Source organism: Apodemus sylvaticus, chromosome 3 (assembly GCF_947179515.1).
Source record: "Apodemus sylvaticus chromosome 3, mApoSyl1.1, whole genome shotgun sequence".
Classification (NCBI taxonomy): Eukaryota; Metazoa; Chordata; class Mammalia; order Rodentia; family Muridae; genus Apodemus; species Apodemus sylvaticus.
In genome coordinates this window covers 73,137,506-73,155,684 of record NC_067474.1, presented here as the reverse complement: position 1 = coordinate 73,155,684, position 18,179 = coordinate 73,137,506, and the positions used below count along the sequence as shown (strand labels likewise).

The 18,179-nt window shown below is 47.1% G+C and overlaps 1 protein-coding gene and 1 long non-coding RNA gene across 3 annotated transcripts in view; one reads left to right on the top strand and one right to left on the bottom strand.

Moving 5' to 3' along the window:
* Positions 1–2,576: 2,576 nt before the first annotated feature.
* The window catches only part of Susd1 (sushi domain containing 1), a 120,270-nt gene continuing 104,667 nt past the window's right edge, over positions 2,577–18,179 (top strand). Inside the window, exons 1-3 of one of the 2 annotated variants that reach the window (XM_052176558.1) lie at positions 2,577–2,768; positions 12,827–12,940; positions 17,426–17,581. In XM_052176558.1, the coding sequence (XP_052032518.1) occupies positions 2,651–2,768; positions 12,827–12,940; positions 17,426–17,581 (388 nt within the window). In that variant the 5' untranslated portion in view covers positions 2,577–2,650. The remainder of the gene's footprint in view (positions 2,769–12,826; positions 12,941–17,425; positions 17,582–18,179) is intronic. The other variant, XM_052176559.1, reaches the window with a different exon arrangement.
* On the bottom strand, positions 14,777–15,348 carry LOC127680835 (uncharacterized). The gene is made up of 3 exons (XR_007977020.1): positions 15,251–15,348; positions 15,027–15,058; positions 14,777–14,994 (listed from the first exon to the last, which is right to left on the bottom strand). It is a non-coding gene; the product is annotated as an uncharacterized LOC127680835 (long non-coding RNA).

The window sequence follows — 18,179 nt, the reverse complement described above, 5'->3', positions numbered from 1 at the left end:
GCCTCTTTTATTTACTCCTGGAGATTCTACCTCATATTTACAGAGCAAGTGTTCCCACTCACTGAACTATCTCCCCAGCCCCGTCCTGACTCCTCTTTTAAATATCTGAGACATTCTCTCAAGTAGCCAAGGCTGGTCTTCAACTTGTTTTATAGTTTGAACTCCTGATCCTCCTGCCGCTACCTCTGGAGTGCTAGGAAGACAGCTTGCACAACTATACTCAATTTTATGCCCAGGACTTCATGCATGCTTAGATAAGCACTCTACACCCCCACCCCTGGTTACTTTTGATCTTTTTAATTAGTGGTCCTGGATGAGCCAGCAACACAAAGAGGAGATGGTTGCTGGAAGCAGTGGAAGGCATCAATGCCACGAAGATGGCGCAGCAGTCAAACTGTTCCAGAACACGATAGCGCAGGATTGGGAGAAAGGCAATGGAATCACAGAGCCCTGTGAAGAGCTGGAGACAAATATCTGTGTCTAAGCCATGAGAAGAGTTCCAAGGAGTTGTCAGACTTCTCTGGCCACTGAGCTGCAGGGCTGTCATGGCTCCTGCAGGGAGCTGAGGGCCCCAAACCCCAGAGCCCTTTCTGAAGTTGCTGTCCCAGCAGGAACTGCCTGCTGCTCCCTCATCCTGCTGTTGGAAGTAGAGGGTTACAACAGTTTCAAAATGCTTGGGTTTGCTGGTGGCTAAAGGCCAGAGCAATCCAGCCCAAATGCCTAGTCATGTCTCTGGCGTGAAGCAATAGTCCCTGGTTAGCACAGTCCTTTCGTCCAGCCCAAGGCTCTCCAGACCCGGGGCCTTGGGGGGCGCTAAGGCCAGAAGAGCCTCTCTGCTTGTCTCACAGTTTTTTGTTTGGTTTTTTGAGACAGGCTCTTCCTACGCAGTCTGGCTACCCTGGAACTTGTTGTGTAGACCAAGGAGCTTGGAACTCGCATCCTCCTGCTTCTGCCTCCTGACTGCTGGGCCTAAAGGCATGCACTACTATGTGTGGTTGGCCTCTCAGGATTTCTTTCTATCCAGGTAAAGGTGAAGGACCCTAAATAGACAGCTCCGATGGATAACACTGTCATCAGGGTTATTCAAGTTAAGCATATTTGTAAGTCACAAATAAGCTTAGTCAGTAGGGCATTCATAAAAGTATACTTTTGAATTGGATAATCCACTGAAAGCACATTAGATAGCACCTCCTTCTATGCCATGTTAAAACAAACAAAAAAAAAAGACACCCAGCAATTTCCCTTCCCATTTCCAAGTTTTGGATATTTTTTTCTGCCATTACGTTTTTTGTTTTTGTTTTCTTTTAAAGAATATATACATATTTATTTTGCAGAAGGGCATGAGAAGTGGAAGTAAAGGCTATTTTTAAAATGTCTTGAATGGTGGACTTGTGAACACAATGACCTGTGAGAGCTCATGGAGAGCTGGTTTTACCAAAAAGTTGTCCAAACACCCAGAGACATGCTCACACTCACACAGTCCATCTACTACTTCCCAAAGCAGTCTTCTCTCTTTGTTGGACAAAAATAATCTTCAAGAAAGCTTGTTACAAGCGACTAGGAAGTTTATTTTTAACGGCTTCTGCCTAAGGCAGCTCAAGTCCAGCCCTTATATGGGTGTATTTGCCTGTAGTTAGAGGTAGGGCTAGTTCCCCGGTGAGTACCTGCCGAAGTGGGGAGTGCCCTGCACCTGGACAGCCCCACAGACACAGCCCTCCTCAACCCCAGTCCCTAAGCCTGTGTTAACTCTGCGATCCCACACCCCCACCCTCTCACCACAGTCCACCCAACCATAGATCTAAGTGACATTCGCAGTTTCTCCTTGGTCTAACGATCTTCTTTCTCCAATATTGTACTAATCTTAAGATATGATGGACTCTGTCCCTGGACACTCAATTTCTGCTTCTCTCCAAACTTCAGAGGATCACGTGCCCCCCTCCAGCATTCCTTCACACCCTGTTGCTGACCCTACTCTCAGAGCAGAGTCCTTTAACTCTGCCATATATTTCACTAACCTTTTGTCCCCATCCAAAACAAAAAACAAACAAACAAACAAACAAACAAAAGCCCAAGCCCAAACCCAAACCAAACCACCACCAACAACAACAACAAAAAACGGTCCCTCAGTTTCTAGAATACATGGTGTCCCTTCAACCATGTCTTTCTCACCACGTGTCTCTACCCTTTCGATTCTTGCCAAGAAAGCCATCAAGCAACTGGAACTTGTGTTTTGTCACTTGTTCCAGCACGTGCACCCAGGTGGACTGGCCCATGACTTGCCGCCCTCTCCTCTCCCTCCGTGCTGCGCCACCACCTCCCAGATCTCTGACACGATCCCCTAGAGACCCTCTCCTATGGCTCTTGCACTTCTCTGATTTCCCCAGGGGTTCCATAAGTCACACTTGCACAGCGACGTTCCCCCCACTCCCCTTGCACAGTTCGCTTTCTCCCTGTAGCACAGCTCGCGTCGCAGCCGGTGCACCAGGCGGACCTAGGGGTCCGGGAATCCCGGACCCCTCTCCCCGCCGGGACCCGCGCACCGCTACCCAGCGCCGGAAGCCTCTGCGCCGCCCCTTCCCCGCGCCGCTGGCCTTATCTCCGGGCACAGGGGCCTCCGGGGAGTGGCGGGCGCCGGGAGGGAGCCAGCGGCATGGGCCAGGGGCCCCGGGGCACGCGCCGCTCGCCAGGCTGCGGGTTGCAGTGGCTGCTGCGGCTCGCGCTGCTGCTCAGCCTAGCCCGCGGCGTCAGCGGAGAGCCCGGCACGGACGGTGAGTGACCGGCACCCGGCGCGCACTCTGGGTCTGGAGGCGCAGAGTCGGGGCGTGGAAGGACCATGGAGGCGGAGCGGCAAGGAGCACGCCAAGTTGCACGCCCCAGGGACGGTGGGGTGTGTAGTGGAGGCGGCCCTGCTCCGACTCGCATCTCCCGGGGTGGGTGGGGGTGGGGTAGGGACTGGTCTCGAGTGGGGACCGGGGCGCGGTGGGGGGGGGGGGGGGGGAGGACGGGACCGGTGCGCCGCGTGAAGAATGCAAGAGGGCGAGCCGCTGATTCTACAGCTTCCAGTCGCCCTGGCTTTTGCAGAACAAATTCTTGACCTGTAGCCGCCCTTTCCCTTTCCGTATTTTTCACCTCCACGAAGAACTAAATGTTAAGAATGTGAAGAAGTATAAGGAAGTTTATAGGAATAGTTTATCCTTTAGTTCATTCATTCATTCGTTTATTAGTCCGTTTATCCATGCATCCATGTACCCATCCATCCATCCATCCATCCATCCATCCATCCATCCATCCATCCGTAGAAAGCCTTTAATATCTTCCCTGGCTCAGATGTAACCGTGAAATGTTGGTGTTCTAGCGGTGCATAGTCCCAAGGAAACAGACAAGCAAATATAGTCCGTGTTTTAGACAAATTAGAAAAAAAAAAAAAAACACACAACAGTGAGTGTGGTGGGATTTACCTGGCACGGAGGATTCAAACAGAAAAGTGAGGTGAAGTCTGTCCACATAATAGCAGAATGGTGTCAAGTGCTCAGAAGGTGTACTGGTCAGAAGAGGGAACAACTGTATTTTACTGGGCAGCCATTATGCATGAGACGAGTCAAGTTGAGCCTTAGGATCTGGTGATATTTGGATTTAGGAAAAGGGGGGAAGGTGACTCATCCCATAGTAAGAGGGGACTGACTGGTCTTTAGAAAAGTGTGTAAAAAGTGAATCCAACTTGTGAGATAGGCGGGAAGATTGCCCGGAGTTTGAGGGCAGCCCAAGCCACACAGTGAGTCCCAGAGTAGTCTACAGAGTGAAACCCTGCAAACAAACACAACAAAAAGCCCGACAGAGCAGTGGATGAGTTCCAGACTGGGGCTGGCATGGGAGAGCAGGAGGCAGAATGCAGAAGGGGCTAGAGAAGAGAAACAGACTGGATTCTGCAAGAGGGAGTCATTCAGTCTCATCCTGACTGGCAGAGCATAGTGTTACTGTTCCTTCATGGTGAGAAGCCACCAGAAGCCATTGTAGGACACTGAGGGAGTGAGGTCAAATAGTCTATATAAGGACACCCAGTCTCTCTCTCACTGGCATTTCCTTAATAACTCCAAGCCCTGAGCTCCAGAGTGGCGGTGGTTCGTGCCTTAATCCTAGAATTTGGGACACTGAGGAAGAAGAATGGTCATGGGTATGGGGTTAACTCGGACCACAGAGTGGGATGTCTCAAAAACCAACATATGCAAGCCAAACAGGCTCTAGAAGCAGGAAATGTATCTACGCATCTACTAGATGAGTAGACTTGGTAGAGCAGATTCCTGTCCTCCCAAATTCTTTTATCTTCCTACTTTGTTGTTGTTTGGGCTTCTTTTTCTGAGACAAGGTTTCGCTGTGCAGCCCTGGCTGTCCTGGAACTTTCTCTGTAGACCAGGCTGGCCTTGAACTCAGATAGCCCCTGCCTCTGCCTCCCAAATACAGGGATTACTGGTTGCCTAGTGAATTTTACCGTTACTTTGGGTATTTGATGTCTCAGCTTTCTAGAATGGTTCCACTCTTCCTCCAGCATCTGGTACTCCAGTAGGCTTTCTTCCTTCCCCATTGGGTCTCAGTCTTAGGGTTTCTAATGTTGTGATAAAACAGCACAGCCAGAAACAATTTGGGGAGGAAAGAGTTTATTTTAGCTTACAATTCTCAGGTCACAGTCCACCCTGAGAAAGAAGTCAAGGCAGAAACTCAGGGCAGGAACATGGGGGCAGGAACTGAAGCAGAAGCAATGGCGGAGTGCTGCCTACTGACTTGCTCTGCACAGCTTGCTCAGTCTGCTTTCTTGCAACACCCAAAACTACCGGCCCAGGGGTAGCACCGTCCAGTGAGCTGGATCCTCCTACACCCATCTTCAATCAAGAAAAGGCACCACAAGCTTGCCACGGGCCAATCTATTGGGAACATTTTCTCACATGAGGCTCTCTTTTCCAAAATGACTCTAATTTGCCTCCGGTAGACATAAAACCAGTCAGCACAGTTTCTGGTAACAGTGTGAATAAAAATCTGTAGATAGTTGTAAACAGTTTTGGGATCTGTATAAAGACTCTAGCCTAGGAAAGTATTGAGTGTGAGGAAAGCACTGAATTATTGGTCTAAGATGGCTGAACAGAACCAGCAGTCCCTCTGTCTACACTTTCTTCTTAGATGGTTTTGGTGCTGTGGTTGAACTCTGGCTCTTGTGTCTAAGCCTCGCTGAGCCACACCTCCTCTCCACCTGGAAAGTGTGAGGCGTTTGGGGGAAATGAAGTTAGTGCTGCCTTGCGGAGCACCTCCCCTTAGCTCCTGCCCCAGCCTTAGGCATGTTCTACCATGCCCAGTCCAAGGATGGGTTCACGGGGCAGAGTAGTTCAGACGGTAGACACAAGGAAGAGAGAAAGAAAAGGTGTAGCAGCTATATGGCTAACACTCCTGGGCTGGTGTGGTGCTGAGGAAACCAGAGGTGGAACTCACAGCCTGCTGAGAAAAAGCCTGGTGACTTTGGCTGATGACACAGGATTGCTCTGACAAGTTAGAAGGAAAAGCAGGGTGCTCCTCAGTCAGGCTGCTCAGGTCAGAGTAGGATTTGGGGAGGCATAAATCCTGTCTACTCACAGGCTAGACCAGCAGGCATTATTCAGCTGGGAGAGGTGGAAATGCAAGACCGGACATGATGTTTAATTGGGCCCTTGTAAAGCTGGGCCTCAGGTGGGAGAAGTTAATCCCAGGAAGGAAAGACCAAGAAGCTGCTGTTTCCCCCTCCCCCAGTCATCTACCTCAGGAGTGCTGGCCAGCTTTTAGAACCAGGATGGCGGCTCTCACTTAGCGGAGTCCACTGGGCACCATCCACTTCTCTTTGATGCTACGATACTTCTCCATTGCCCACTTGAGCGAGTTGTGACTTTGTTATTATGGATGTGATGTGGGAATAAACAGGGATGACCCAAAGCAAAGGAGTAAGCCATCATCGCCCGAATTTGGGGTGGGGTGACTCCAAAGCTGGCCTGGGGGAGGAGGAAGAGCCTTGACAGCACATGTAAGGGAAGGCTTTAGGGGTGCCCAGCCTGGGGAGCTGGTGGCTGTTAACTAGATGTCTTGTGTGATTGTTTAGGGGCTTACTCGCCTTTCTCTGGTTGGTCTGGTTGTATGTATGTATGTGTCTATATGTCTATGTATGTATATGTTTGTGTTTCTCTCTGTATGTATATGTGTGTTATTTGTGTATGTGTATTGTATGTATATGTATATGCTGTGTGTCTGTATATGCATGTGGGATGTGTGTGTGTGTGCATGCATGTGGTGTGTGTATGTATATATGTGTATGTATGTATGTATGTATGTGTGTATGTATGTGGTGTGTGTGTCTGTGTGTGTTATATGTATGTATATGCATGTGGTATATGTACATACATATGTTTGTATGTATATATGTGGTGTGTTTGTGTGTGTGCGTGTGTGTGTACTTCTTTTCTTGAGACAGATGTTTTCAGCATAGCCACAATTGGATTCAAACCCCTAGTTCTCCTGCCAAGTGCAGATTGCAGGTGTGTGCTGCCTTCCTGTCCTCTCTGTCTGTCGCGCCCCCCCCCCCATGGGGCTTGAGGGAAGTGGGGAAGTTTAAGCTGAGGAGCAGGAGGGTGTGGGTGGGTGGGTGGGTGGGTGGGGTGCCTGGCCCCGGGATTCCTGAGGTCGGTAATGGGTGTGGAAAGGCCAAACCAGTCAGTCCTGTTCTCAACCTTTCTGTGGCTTTCCTCTGAGGCTGGGAGCGGCCGTGGGACGTGTTAGCTCAGGCCTGGCTGGGTTCAGGAAGGCCAGGAGAAGGAGGGAACCAGGGCATCATGGTGGAGGAAGGACGGGCAGAGCCGGGGAAATGCCAGTGTGTGAAGAACCTCGGTTGTGCTTCCCTCTCTGTGTGGTTCCCACTGTCATCATGAGTGAGAGCAGGCAGCCTCGTGGATGAAAGGACGGAGAGATGGAGAGAGAGGTTTTCCAGTGATGGAAAGTTGCTCAAGGCGGGAGTGAGAGGAGACTTAAGGAAGGACTTCTGCTGCACCTTGCCTTCCACCCGGGAATGTGACCCCCATGTACTTCCATTTTCTTCTGGTCAAATCTAAAGTGATCTCCCTTGTGTCTATGGCTCTAGCTAACAGACAGTGCACAAACCTCAGTGTGGTTGTGTGCTTGCCTAGCATTTGGGGGGCCCTAGGTTCATCCTCAATACCACCAAAAATAAAATAAAATAAATAAATAAATAGTTCACATCTGCTAGAGAAGGTGTTAGGTGTGAGGCAGGCAGTGTGGGAAAAGAACAGAATGGCTGAAGAAGGTGACCATGGGATGTGACCTTCCGTGTGGACCCCAAATTAACGGCTGCTTAGCGTTAGACTCAGAGATGGGATTGGGACATTGGGTATACTTAATATGGATTTAGTTTTGGCCTGGAGGACAGCCGTGGGCTCCACTGTGGATTGATCTTGGTCAGACAAGAAAGTGAGTGTGAGATAGCCAGAAGAAGCCCAGGCTTCTGGAAACATTTTACACAAGGAAAGGCATAGGGGTCTGAGTGGCCAGAGTTAGCTGTGGGTCCAGGCTTCAGACTGCCTGTAATGACCACTTGACTTGGGAGAAAGAACCTTCTGCCTTGGATGCATTGAAAGTGGAGGCTACAGCTAAGATGAAGATCATGGCAGTGTACTGGACTAAAGGAGAGGCTCTCTCTCTCTCTCTCTCTCTCTCTCTCTCCCTCTCTCTCTCTCTCTCTCTTGTTTTTCTGTCATGGATGAGAGAAAAGAGAGAGTATGATATTTCTTGGGTTTTGGGCTTCTATCTCTGGAATTTAATGTAGTTTCTTAAAAACAGCGCAGTTTTGTATAGTATTCTAGACTTGCTTCTAGATATTTCTCTCTCTGAGTTTTGGACTCGATTGGATACCCCACTTGGTTATTTAATATATTTCCATGTCTCCATAAGTTTGGGGAAGGGAATCTCAAGGAAGCTGTACAGTGAGTCCGTGGGGTTTGTCTGGTCCTCCTGGCATGACTGGAGTTAGGTGAGGACAGGTGTTGGGTTCAAGGGGCTTCAACAATGTCCTTTGCATCCTTGATGTGAACAGGGCTCTCCACCTCCCAGGCAGGCTCTCTCGGGTGTGTTAAAGGAACTTGACACAAATCTAGACATATCTGGGCAGAAGAAATCTTGAGAAAATGCTTCCATAAAACTGGCCTGTAGGCAAGTCCATTGGACATTTTCTTGATTAATGACTGCCATGGAAGGGCCCCGCCCACTGTGGGTGGTGCCATGCCTGGGCATGTTGTCCTGGATGAGAAAAGAGGAGGAGCAAGCTGTGTGGGAGCCAGTTAGTAAGCAGCATTCCTCCATGGCTTCCGCCTCAGCCCCTGCCTGTGTTCCTGTCCTGGCTTCCCTAGGTGATGATAGAACAAACCTTTTCCCAGTTGCTTTTGGTTGTGATATGTCGTAGAAACAAACATCCAAATTAAGGCGGCTGGTGTATTAAAGAGCAAGAGTGGGTTCCTGGGGCCAGGGCAAGGTTTCTTGGGTTATGTGGACAGAAGGACAGGAAAAATCCAAGAGGGCTGAGTGTTGGGGTTTTGTGTAAGCTCCACCCCACACCTACCTGGTAATAGCCAGGTATGCCCCGCCCCAGAGATCTGGCCCACTATAAGAAGGGCTACTTGCTCCTCCTCTCTCTCTTTGCTCACCGCTCACCCACACTCTTACCTCTCTGCCCCTGGGGCTCTTCCCCCCTCTCCACGTGGTCATGGCCGGCCGCCTCCACTCTCTCTCTCTCTCTCTCTCTCTCTCTCTCTCTCTCTCTCTCTCTCCCCCACTAACTCCCATCCCCTATTCTGAATAAACTCTATTCTATACCATGTCCGTGTCCACTGACTCCTTCATTGATTACTTCATCATCCTGATTGACTCCTTCACTGAGAAGGCACAGAAGAGGAGTTTCAGCTTCTCAGTCAGGCTGGGCTCAGAAGAGAGGGAGGATGCCGGGGTAGGCAGGGAATAAATGCATAGAGATTTGTATACATGATTTAGATATGGCTTGCACAGTCTACCGGTCCTTGGCTAGGTAGCCATCTGTCCACACAAAGGTCTTGGTTTGGATTTATGCATCAAACAGTCATCCACTATTTTAATTGTTTGTCCGACAGCTAACCAGCTGGGTCCTGTTAACAGAAGCTGAGAGATCGTTACAGTGTTGAATGGGCGTGTTCTGATTGCTTTCCACACACTAACTCGTTTACTCTGTAATCATCACAGAAACCAGGAGGTGGGTTTGATATCATCTTCATTTTACAGACTTAAGGGAAACAGATATATAGAGATTATCGATGCTAACCCAGCTAGCAAATGGCTAGTGAACTCTATTCCCCCAGTTCATAACCACAGTGTTCTAGAAATAATAAGATAAATGGACATGGAGATATTTGTGTGGTCTGTCTCTTAATTTAATAATGCTTTAGAATACACTTAGCATTTGTATTTCTCATCTCCTCTTCCTCCTCTTATTCTTCCCCCCTTCCTCCTCTTTTGATACATGGTTTCTGGTAGCACAGACTGGTTTTGAACCCTATGACCTTTAACTCCAGATCCTCCTGCCTCCCCCTCCTGAGTGCTGGGATTGATGTTCCTGAAGCACAGGGCTGCATATATGCTAGGCAAGCATCCTACCCACTGAGCTGCCTGATATGGGCGCTGGGAACCAAACCCTGGTCCTCCACCAGAGCAGAGTGTCCTTAATCTCCGATCCAGTTCTCCGGCCCTTGATTTTTCTCCTTCCATTCCTTTCACATTGTATGGGTAACATAGTATCAATGTAGCAAGGTCTGAAGGAGGCACGTTTTATAATAGTGGCATCAGAAACTGCCAAAGGAGCTGGCCTTGTTTTCCAATGCTGTGGGTTAAAGTATTAATCTATTAAAATGGTTATATGTATTTGAAAAGTTTGTTCTGCTCTGCAGGGTGCCTCTCTGATCTGGAGTCTTTCTGACCTTTTTTTTTTTTTTTTTTAAGCAAACTGCAACAGACATCAGCATCCATGAGGGGATTTGGGCCATTACTCTTTAGATAAATGTGCACTCAGAGGCTGGAGGTGGGGCTCGGTGATGTAGCATGTGGTTAGCTTTCGGGAGGCCTGGTTTCCATCCCAAGCAGCATCAGAAAGACAAGACAAGAATTGTGCCTGTGCAAGCAGATCCTTGTGTGCCCCATACCTGTTTCTATGCCTGTCTCTCCAGCCTCCTGGTGACTCTTTGTTTCTTCCTCTCTGCAAAGCAATTGCTATGCATTGGTCTCTTTTCTATCTGAAACATTGTGAAAAACCTTTGTCTGCTGTCATCGCCTATTTTAAGATTTATGCTTTTAGGACCTGGGGAGAGAGGATCCGTGGGGCTCACTGGGCAGTCAGCCTAGCCCACTTGTTGAGATTTAGGGCAGTGAGAGATGCTGTGTCAAAAACAAAGCAAAAGAAAACAAAACATGCAGACAAGACCTGAGGAATAATATTGAGGTTGTCCACTAGCGTTCACATATAGGTGTACACACACGCAAACACACACACACACACATAAACACATACACACACAAACACACACACACCTGTACATACAAACACCTGTCCACACACATGCAAACACACACACATGTGCATCTACAAGCGTTCACATGCACCCCCACACACAAATACAAAAAGATTTATATCTCTCCAGTTCTTCATTTTATTTTCTTTTTTGAGGTGTAAGGGGATTGATTGGAAGTATTTGAAACCCTCAGAGTTTATCCAGAAATCTTTCTTATGCTTTTAAAAAATAATCTTTTTTAATTCTTTTGTTTTGTTTTGTTTTGTTTTGTTTTGTTTGTTTTTTTAAGACAGGGTTTCTCTGTGTAGCCATGCTATCCTGGAACTCACTCTGAAGACCAGGCTAGCCTTGAACTCAGAAATCCTCCTGCCTCTGCCTCTCAAGTGCTGGGATTAAAGGCTCGTACCACCACTGCCCGGCTTTTTTGAATTCTTAAAAGTCTATCTTCTTTCTTGCTTTCAAATTTCTTTCACTGAAAGTCCAGGTCTCTTCTGTGATTGCCTGATTTTTTTAAAATTACTTTTTAAAACATACAAAAACATAACAAACTCAGATTTTCTGCAATCAGGTTTTATACCTAACATCAAGAGGCCATTTGTTATCTTTGTCTAGAAAATGCTTTAGGAGAGTGTTGCATAAGAGGGTTTCTTTTGAGGAAACTACACATAGGTTTTGCTTTGAAGTTTTATTCCATTATTACATGATGGTCAGATAATACACCTCTAAGATTTTTATTTAATCATTTTTGCCTTTTTTTGTGGCCATGAGATATGTATAGATATCCCATGGTTAATTTGGTATCATAACCATTAGTGATATGTGTTTGTGTCTATGTTATCTTTGATTTTATTTGTATTTCTATTTTGGCATTTGTTTGATATAATCTCATGTAGCCCAGGCTGGCCTTGAATATGTTGTCTTTGGTTAGTAAAATGAAACACAAAAGCAAGAAACACAATTAAGAGTGTGTAGGAGTTTCGCGGTTTCTGCTGGTCTCACACCTGGAGCAGCCTGAAGGCAAGGCCGTATTATCTGGCTGCAGTGAAGCAAAGGCTAGGACACAATTCTACGCTGGAACATTCTCTGTGAGGCCACTCCTGAAATGGCAGAGACAGGGGCACGAAACTCAATATTCTATGTAGCTTTGAGTAGAAATTCTTGTTTGGTCTTAGGTTACATATCACAATTTGGTAAATTTAGGTATTTCAAGAGTTTTAGTCTCAAATGTTTCTGCTGTTTATCTAAGTAATGGGGTCTGGACATCCTGTTGGGACTCGGTGCTTATCTCCCTGACATCTTAAACACACTTTTTCCATAAAGGGAAGGAGAAGAGTAGGCAGGTGCTCCTCTCTCCCGCATTTGCTTCTAGGGCTGTAGCAAGTCACATTTTGGATTTATTTTCTATGGGTGTTTTACCTGCATGTATGTCTGTGTGCCCAGTGTATATGGTGCTCGTTCAGGCCAGGAGAACACAAGAGGGCATTGGATCCCCCGAGACTGGAGTTACAGATGCTTGTAAACCACCGTATGAGTGGTAGGAATTGAATCCGGGTCCTATGGAAAAGTAGCCAGTGCTATTAACCCCTGAGCCATCTCTCCAGCCCCCATTTTAGATCTCTTTTTCCAGTCCATAAAAATATGTTGAGCATCTAAACTGTGCTGTAAGAACATACTGGATAAATGTCATAATCCTCATCCTTGCGTGGTTCATTTGTAGTCTCAAAATGGAACTAAACATAGATTAACATGATTGTTATGGGAATGTGGATGCTTTATGGGAGATTAGAAGATGCATCCACCTTTCCTTGGGAGCAGGGAAGAGTTCAGGGAGAACAAAACATTCTGGGTAACTCTTGAAAATAAGAGTGGGTACCAGGCTGGTAGAGAAGCAAGCACACGCATTACAGGTAAGGAGGAGGAGGAGGACAGCAGCTCAGCTATTTGTCCCTTGCCTGGGTGGCACCATGCAGCTAGAGTTTGGGAATATGAAGCTGGAGTCGATGGTGAGAAGATAAACACTAGAGAGTGTTGACTGACAGAGGAATTTGCATTATATTTTGTGGCCAGTGAATCATTACTGAAAGTTGCACGGATGAGATGTGAACCTGACCTGGTTTATTTTGCAATTGAAGTTTTAGTTCTCCGAGACACATGGCACGTTAACTGGACGTTTCTTGCCCTTAACTTCCTGCTTCTGAAACGTATGATCTCTGACTCAGATTTAGATGTCTGTGCCACTTGCCACGAACATGCCACATGCCAGCAAAAGGAAGGGAAGAAGATCTGCATCTGCAACTATGGGTTTTGGGGCAACGGGAGGACACGGTGTGTCGGTAAGTGACATGGTGCATTGATAAGTATCTCTGGTGGGTAAAGCTGAAAATTTGAATAAAAACCAAAGGTTTTCCAGTTTTAGAGTCTGTGTCCATGTAGGGCAAACATTGTTATTTTGTTCACATGTTTTGCTTAGTGGGTTTTTTGCCAATTACAACAAAAATCTCTGTTTTATTGTTTAGATATATCCTTTTTATTCTGGTGTTTCTAAGGAAGGCCCTCTCATATTAGATGTCATTGACCTGACCTCTCTGGAAACTCCTTGACCTACGTAGGTTGGAAGTCTGTTTTATGTCCTAAGTTTAACTTAACAACAAAAGCAAATATTACATTTCTTAATTTCTTTGGAATGACTTCAAGGAATATTCTAAGATAACTTGAAGGTTGTTTAGACAAGATGCAGCTAAGATTATTTATTTTGCTTCATGATATCTATACGGGAACAATCAGATAACATTGACATTCAAGCACAATTCAGAGAGAGCATCACGACAATTTAACTGTAATAAATGCAACAATAACTTCTCAGTTTCCTCCTTGCTATGTGCTGTAAAGTTTTGCCTTGTAGCTCTGGATAGACAGTGTCTGTATCTACCTTGTTATCATGCCTTCATGTTGATTTTCATGTGTGAGAATGTGTGTGTTGCATGTGTCTTATGTACACATGTGTGTGGGTGCAGAGCATGTGTAGAGGCCAGAGGAAGATGTTGGATGTTCTTCCTCACTGTCTCCCTGGACACAGGCTTTCCCATCGAACATGGAGACAGGCTGTCTGCCAAGAAACTACAGTGGTCCTCCATGGCCACGCCTGGCTCTGCTCTGCTCTGCTCTCCTTTTCTTTTCTTTGTTTTTTTCTTCCTTCCTTGCTGGCTTATTTCTTTCTTTCCTTCCTTGCTTGCTTCTTTCTTTCTGCCTCTTTTCTTTTCTCTTTCTTCTTTCTTTTCTTTCTTTTCTCTCTCTCTCTCTCTCTCTCTCTCTCTCTCTCTCTCTCTCTTCTCTCTCTTCTCTCTCTCTCTCTCTCTCTCTCTCTCTCTCTCTCTCTCTCTCTCTCTCTCTCTCTCTTTTTGAGACACGGTTTTTCTAGATAGCCCTGGATATCCTGGAGCTTGCTATGTAGAGCAGATTTGGCCTCAGACTCAGACACCCACCTGTCTCTGCCTCCAGAGTGCAAGTATTGAAGGCATTCACCACAGGGCCCGGCCATCTCTAGGATTGCTATGTGGCTGCTACATCTATATGGCTGCTGGCGGGGGCTTTGAACTTAGGTACTCATGCCTGTGTGCAGCAAATGCTTTTACCTGCTTTGCCATCCCCCTAGCCCTTTGCCCAGTGAACATTTTCTCATTTTTAGTACTTAAAGACAAATAACAATTCAACCCTGCATTCAAAGTGTCATATTCCAAAGGTTGGGTGAGCCACATTCCATTGCACAAATAAAAGCTGTCCCTGTGAGCCACCATGGCCCATTCCACCTGCTGGACTTGCTTTAATCAGCCCCACTCTAGAGAGCTGTTCTTATTAGAAGTGGAGTTAGTGGCTCTGCAGTCAGAGTCCTACTCTTCCCCCAATGGTGGCAATCCCTTGCTGGCAATTCAAGTTGGAATTGAGGAGTTGGACGGGTGGCCCTCTAAGGCAATGGCTCTCATCCTGTGGACTGTGACCCCTTTGGAGAGCGACCGGCCCTTTCACAGGGCTCACCTAAGACCATTGAAAAACATAGCTGTTTACATTATGATTCATAACAATAGAAAATTACAGTTATGACATAGCAACGAAGATAATTTTAGAGTTGGGGGGGTCACCACAACATGATGAACTGTGCTAAACACCTGCAGCATCAGGAAGGCTGAGAACCAAACACCTGCAGCACCAGGAAGGCTGAGAACCAAACACCTGCAGCATCAGGAAGGCTGAGAACCAAACACCTGCAGCACCAGGAAGGCTGAGAACCAAACACCTGCAGCATCAGGAAGGCTGAGAACCAAACACCTGCAGCACCAGGAAGGCTGAGAACCAAACACCTGCAGCACCAGGAAGGCTGAGAACCAAACACCTGCAGCACCAAGAAGGCTGAGAACCAAACACCTGCAGCACCAGGAAGGCTGAGAACCAAACACCTGCAGCACCAGGAAGGCTGAGAACCAAACACCTGCAGCATCAGGAAGGCTGAGAACCAAACACCTGCAGCATCAGGAAGGCTGAGAACCAAACACCTGCAGCATCAGGAAGGCTGAGAACCAAACACCTGCAGCATCAGGAAGGCTGAGAACCAAACACCTGCAGTATCAGGAAGGCTGAGAACCAAACACCTGCAGCACCAGGAAGGCTGAGAACCGCTGTTCTAAGGAATCCCTCCTCTCCTGGATGCTAACTGTTCTTGCTTGCCCTTTGCCATCTAAGCACTAGGTGCAACTCTTAGGAGAGGAGAGGGCTTCACAACCTTTGTGCATTTGTTCCCACTGGCCATAGCCTATTCTAGAACTTGGACTGCTGTGTGCAGACGCAGGTTACTAGTGAAGTTACACATGTGCCAAAGACACCTTAATATGGCATTATGCCAAACGACTTAATTCTAGAATGTTACATAAACCTAAATATTTCCATCCCCATTGAAACCTTCAGGGAGACATTAAATGTCTCCAAATGACACCAAATATGCCTGTTGTGTGTTTGGCGGGGTGGGTGGGGGTGGGGGGAGTGGGGGGATGGGTGGGGGGTGGGAGCATGGTGGTGATTGTTCTTAGGTTTTGTTTTGTTTTGTTTTGTTTTTGAGACATGTTTTCTTTGTGTAGCCCTGGCTGATCTGGAACTCACTATGCAGACCAGGCTGGCCTTGACTTCAGGAAGATCTGCTTGCCTCTGCCTCCTGAGTGCTGGCATTAAAGGCATGCAGGCATTAAAGGCATGCTGGCATTAAAGGCATGCATGAGCATGACCCACAATAGGTATATTTGAAGGCTGCCTTCAAGGTCCACAAGCATGGATGAGATGGAAAGAAAATGTTTTCTGACCCCTGCTGGAAGTCAGAGGCGGAGGCCTTAACTTCGTTTTAACCCTCCATTGTCTTTAATTAATGACACTCAAGGCAGACTTCAGCTAGAGTCTAGATGCTCTACACACGAATGTGTGGCCACCGTTGCTCACACAGGTCACTGACAGCATGAGCATCCCCTGCCTCTGTATGAACCCTGCTCTGAGGCGTCACTGCTAATTCCTTTGTGTTTCCTGGGAGCTGACAATTCTAATTTTCCACTTAAATAATTGGATAGAAAATTCATCTTAGGGTCAGGGAAGATGGTTCAGCGGCTAAGAGCACATGCTGCTCTTGCAGGGGACCTGAGTTTGGTTCCCAGCAGTTCATCAGATGCCTCAATACCCCTTGTAATTTTGGTTCCAGGGAATCAGATGCCTCTGCCCTCCCAAGGACCCCTTCACTTACTGACACAAAGCTAGCCAACACATCATAGTAACATCAATTCTCTAATACAGGAAAGACCAAGAAAATGGCTGAATTGGAACATGAGATTATTCTAGGCTTGTTTCCCCTGGTTTATAAAGTTTATACCAAATTAATTTGTATACCTGTATGATGCGTGCTTGTTCATGTGCATACATGTCCTTGTGTGTATTCATGTGGGTGTGTGCATGTGGTGATCAGAGCGCAGCCTCTTGTGATGGGTCCTCACCTTCCTCCTTGCTTAAGATGGCATCCATTGTTGGTTACAACTGTGCACTCCAGGCCTGCTGGCCACCGAGTGTCTGGTGACCCTCCTGCCTCCAGCTTCCATCTCTCCGTAGGAGCACTGGATTGCAGATACATGCCACCGTGTCTGGATTTATGTAGGCTGCGGGGATGTGGAATCATCTTACCAATCATCTCTCTGGTCTCTCCATTTTTAAATTTTATTTTTACTATGTTCTATCTGTGTGCGTGCACACATGTGAGTCAGGGTGTCACACATGGAGGTCTTGGAGGTCAGAGGGAAACTTTTGGGCGGCGGTTCTCTCCCTCCCCATTTAAATGCTAGGGACAGAACTGACGTTACCAAGCCTCTGACAAACACTGTTGTTCTATGAGCCACCTAGCTGACCCACCAATATTTTATTTTTAAAAGTGTTATTACTCTCTTGGGACCGATCGCAGAGCCTTGTGGATACCAGGCATAGCGGCTTCCCACAGACTTACAGCTCCAACCCTACTATGCTAGTAAGGTTGGATCCTACCATCAAGTAAGGTGGATTCCGAGCATGAAAGGTTGTGCTTCTCCCGTGGTTTCGTATACTCCAGGTATATAATTAGGAGTCCAATTCCTTCTAGCCTGGAAAGCATAGGGGAAGGAAAAGAGGCTGGAGCAGCAATTAGACCAGTAACTGCTGTCACAGAGTAGAGGTCCCTAGTCTATAGTGAGGGAGGACTCTGGGTAAGAACGCGTGATGCGGGTGGAAACCCTTTGTGTGAGTTGTTTCCGTGTGTCCATCTGCAGACAAAGATGAGTGCCAGTTTGGAGCCACTGTGATCTGTGGAAACCACACATCCTGCCACAACACGCCTGGAGGGTTCTACTGCATTTGCCACGCAGGCTATCGGGCCACAAACAACAACGAGACATTCATCCCCAATGATGGCACTTTCTGTGCAGGTACCCAGGGGGGGCTGCAGTGACGGCCACTTGGTGACGGTATTCCAGTGGATGGGTAAGAGGGTGGGATCATGGCGGAGAGTCTTGAGCTTGGACACAGACTGAGTATTATAGGTCAGTGTTGGAGTGTTATGAGTTGACCAACCTTAGGTCAACTTAATACAAGTTAGAGTCATTTGAGAAGAGGGAACCTCAACTGAGAAAAAAAAAATGCTTCCATAAGATTGGCCTGTAAGCAAACTTGTCAGGCATTTTCCTAATTACTGACTGATGGTGGGGGGCCCAGCGCCCTGTGGGTAGCATCACCCCCGGGCTGGTGGCCCTGGATATTATAAGAAAGCAGACTGAAGAAGCCATAAAGAACAAGCCAGTAAGCAGCATTCCTCCGTGACTTCTGCTCCAGGCTCCTGCCCCGACTCCTCTCAGTTGCAGAGTGTGACCTGAGAGTTGTAAGATAAAAACAAACCTTTTCCTTTCCGTGTTGTCTGTATCACAGCAATAGAAACTCTAAATAAGATGTATTGTTAGATGGAATGATGTTACAGCAGTCCATAGACTGTTATTATTTCAGGGGATTCATGCTGAACTGTATGGGGCA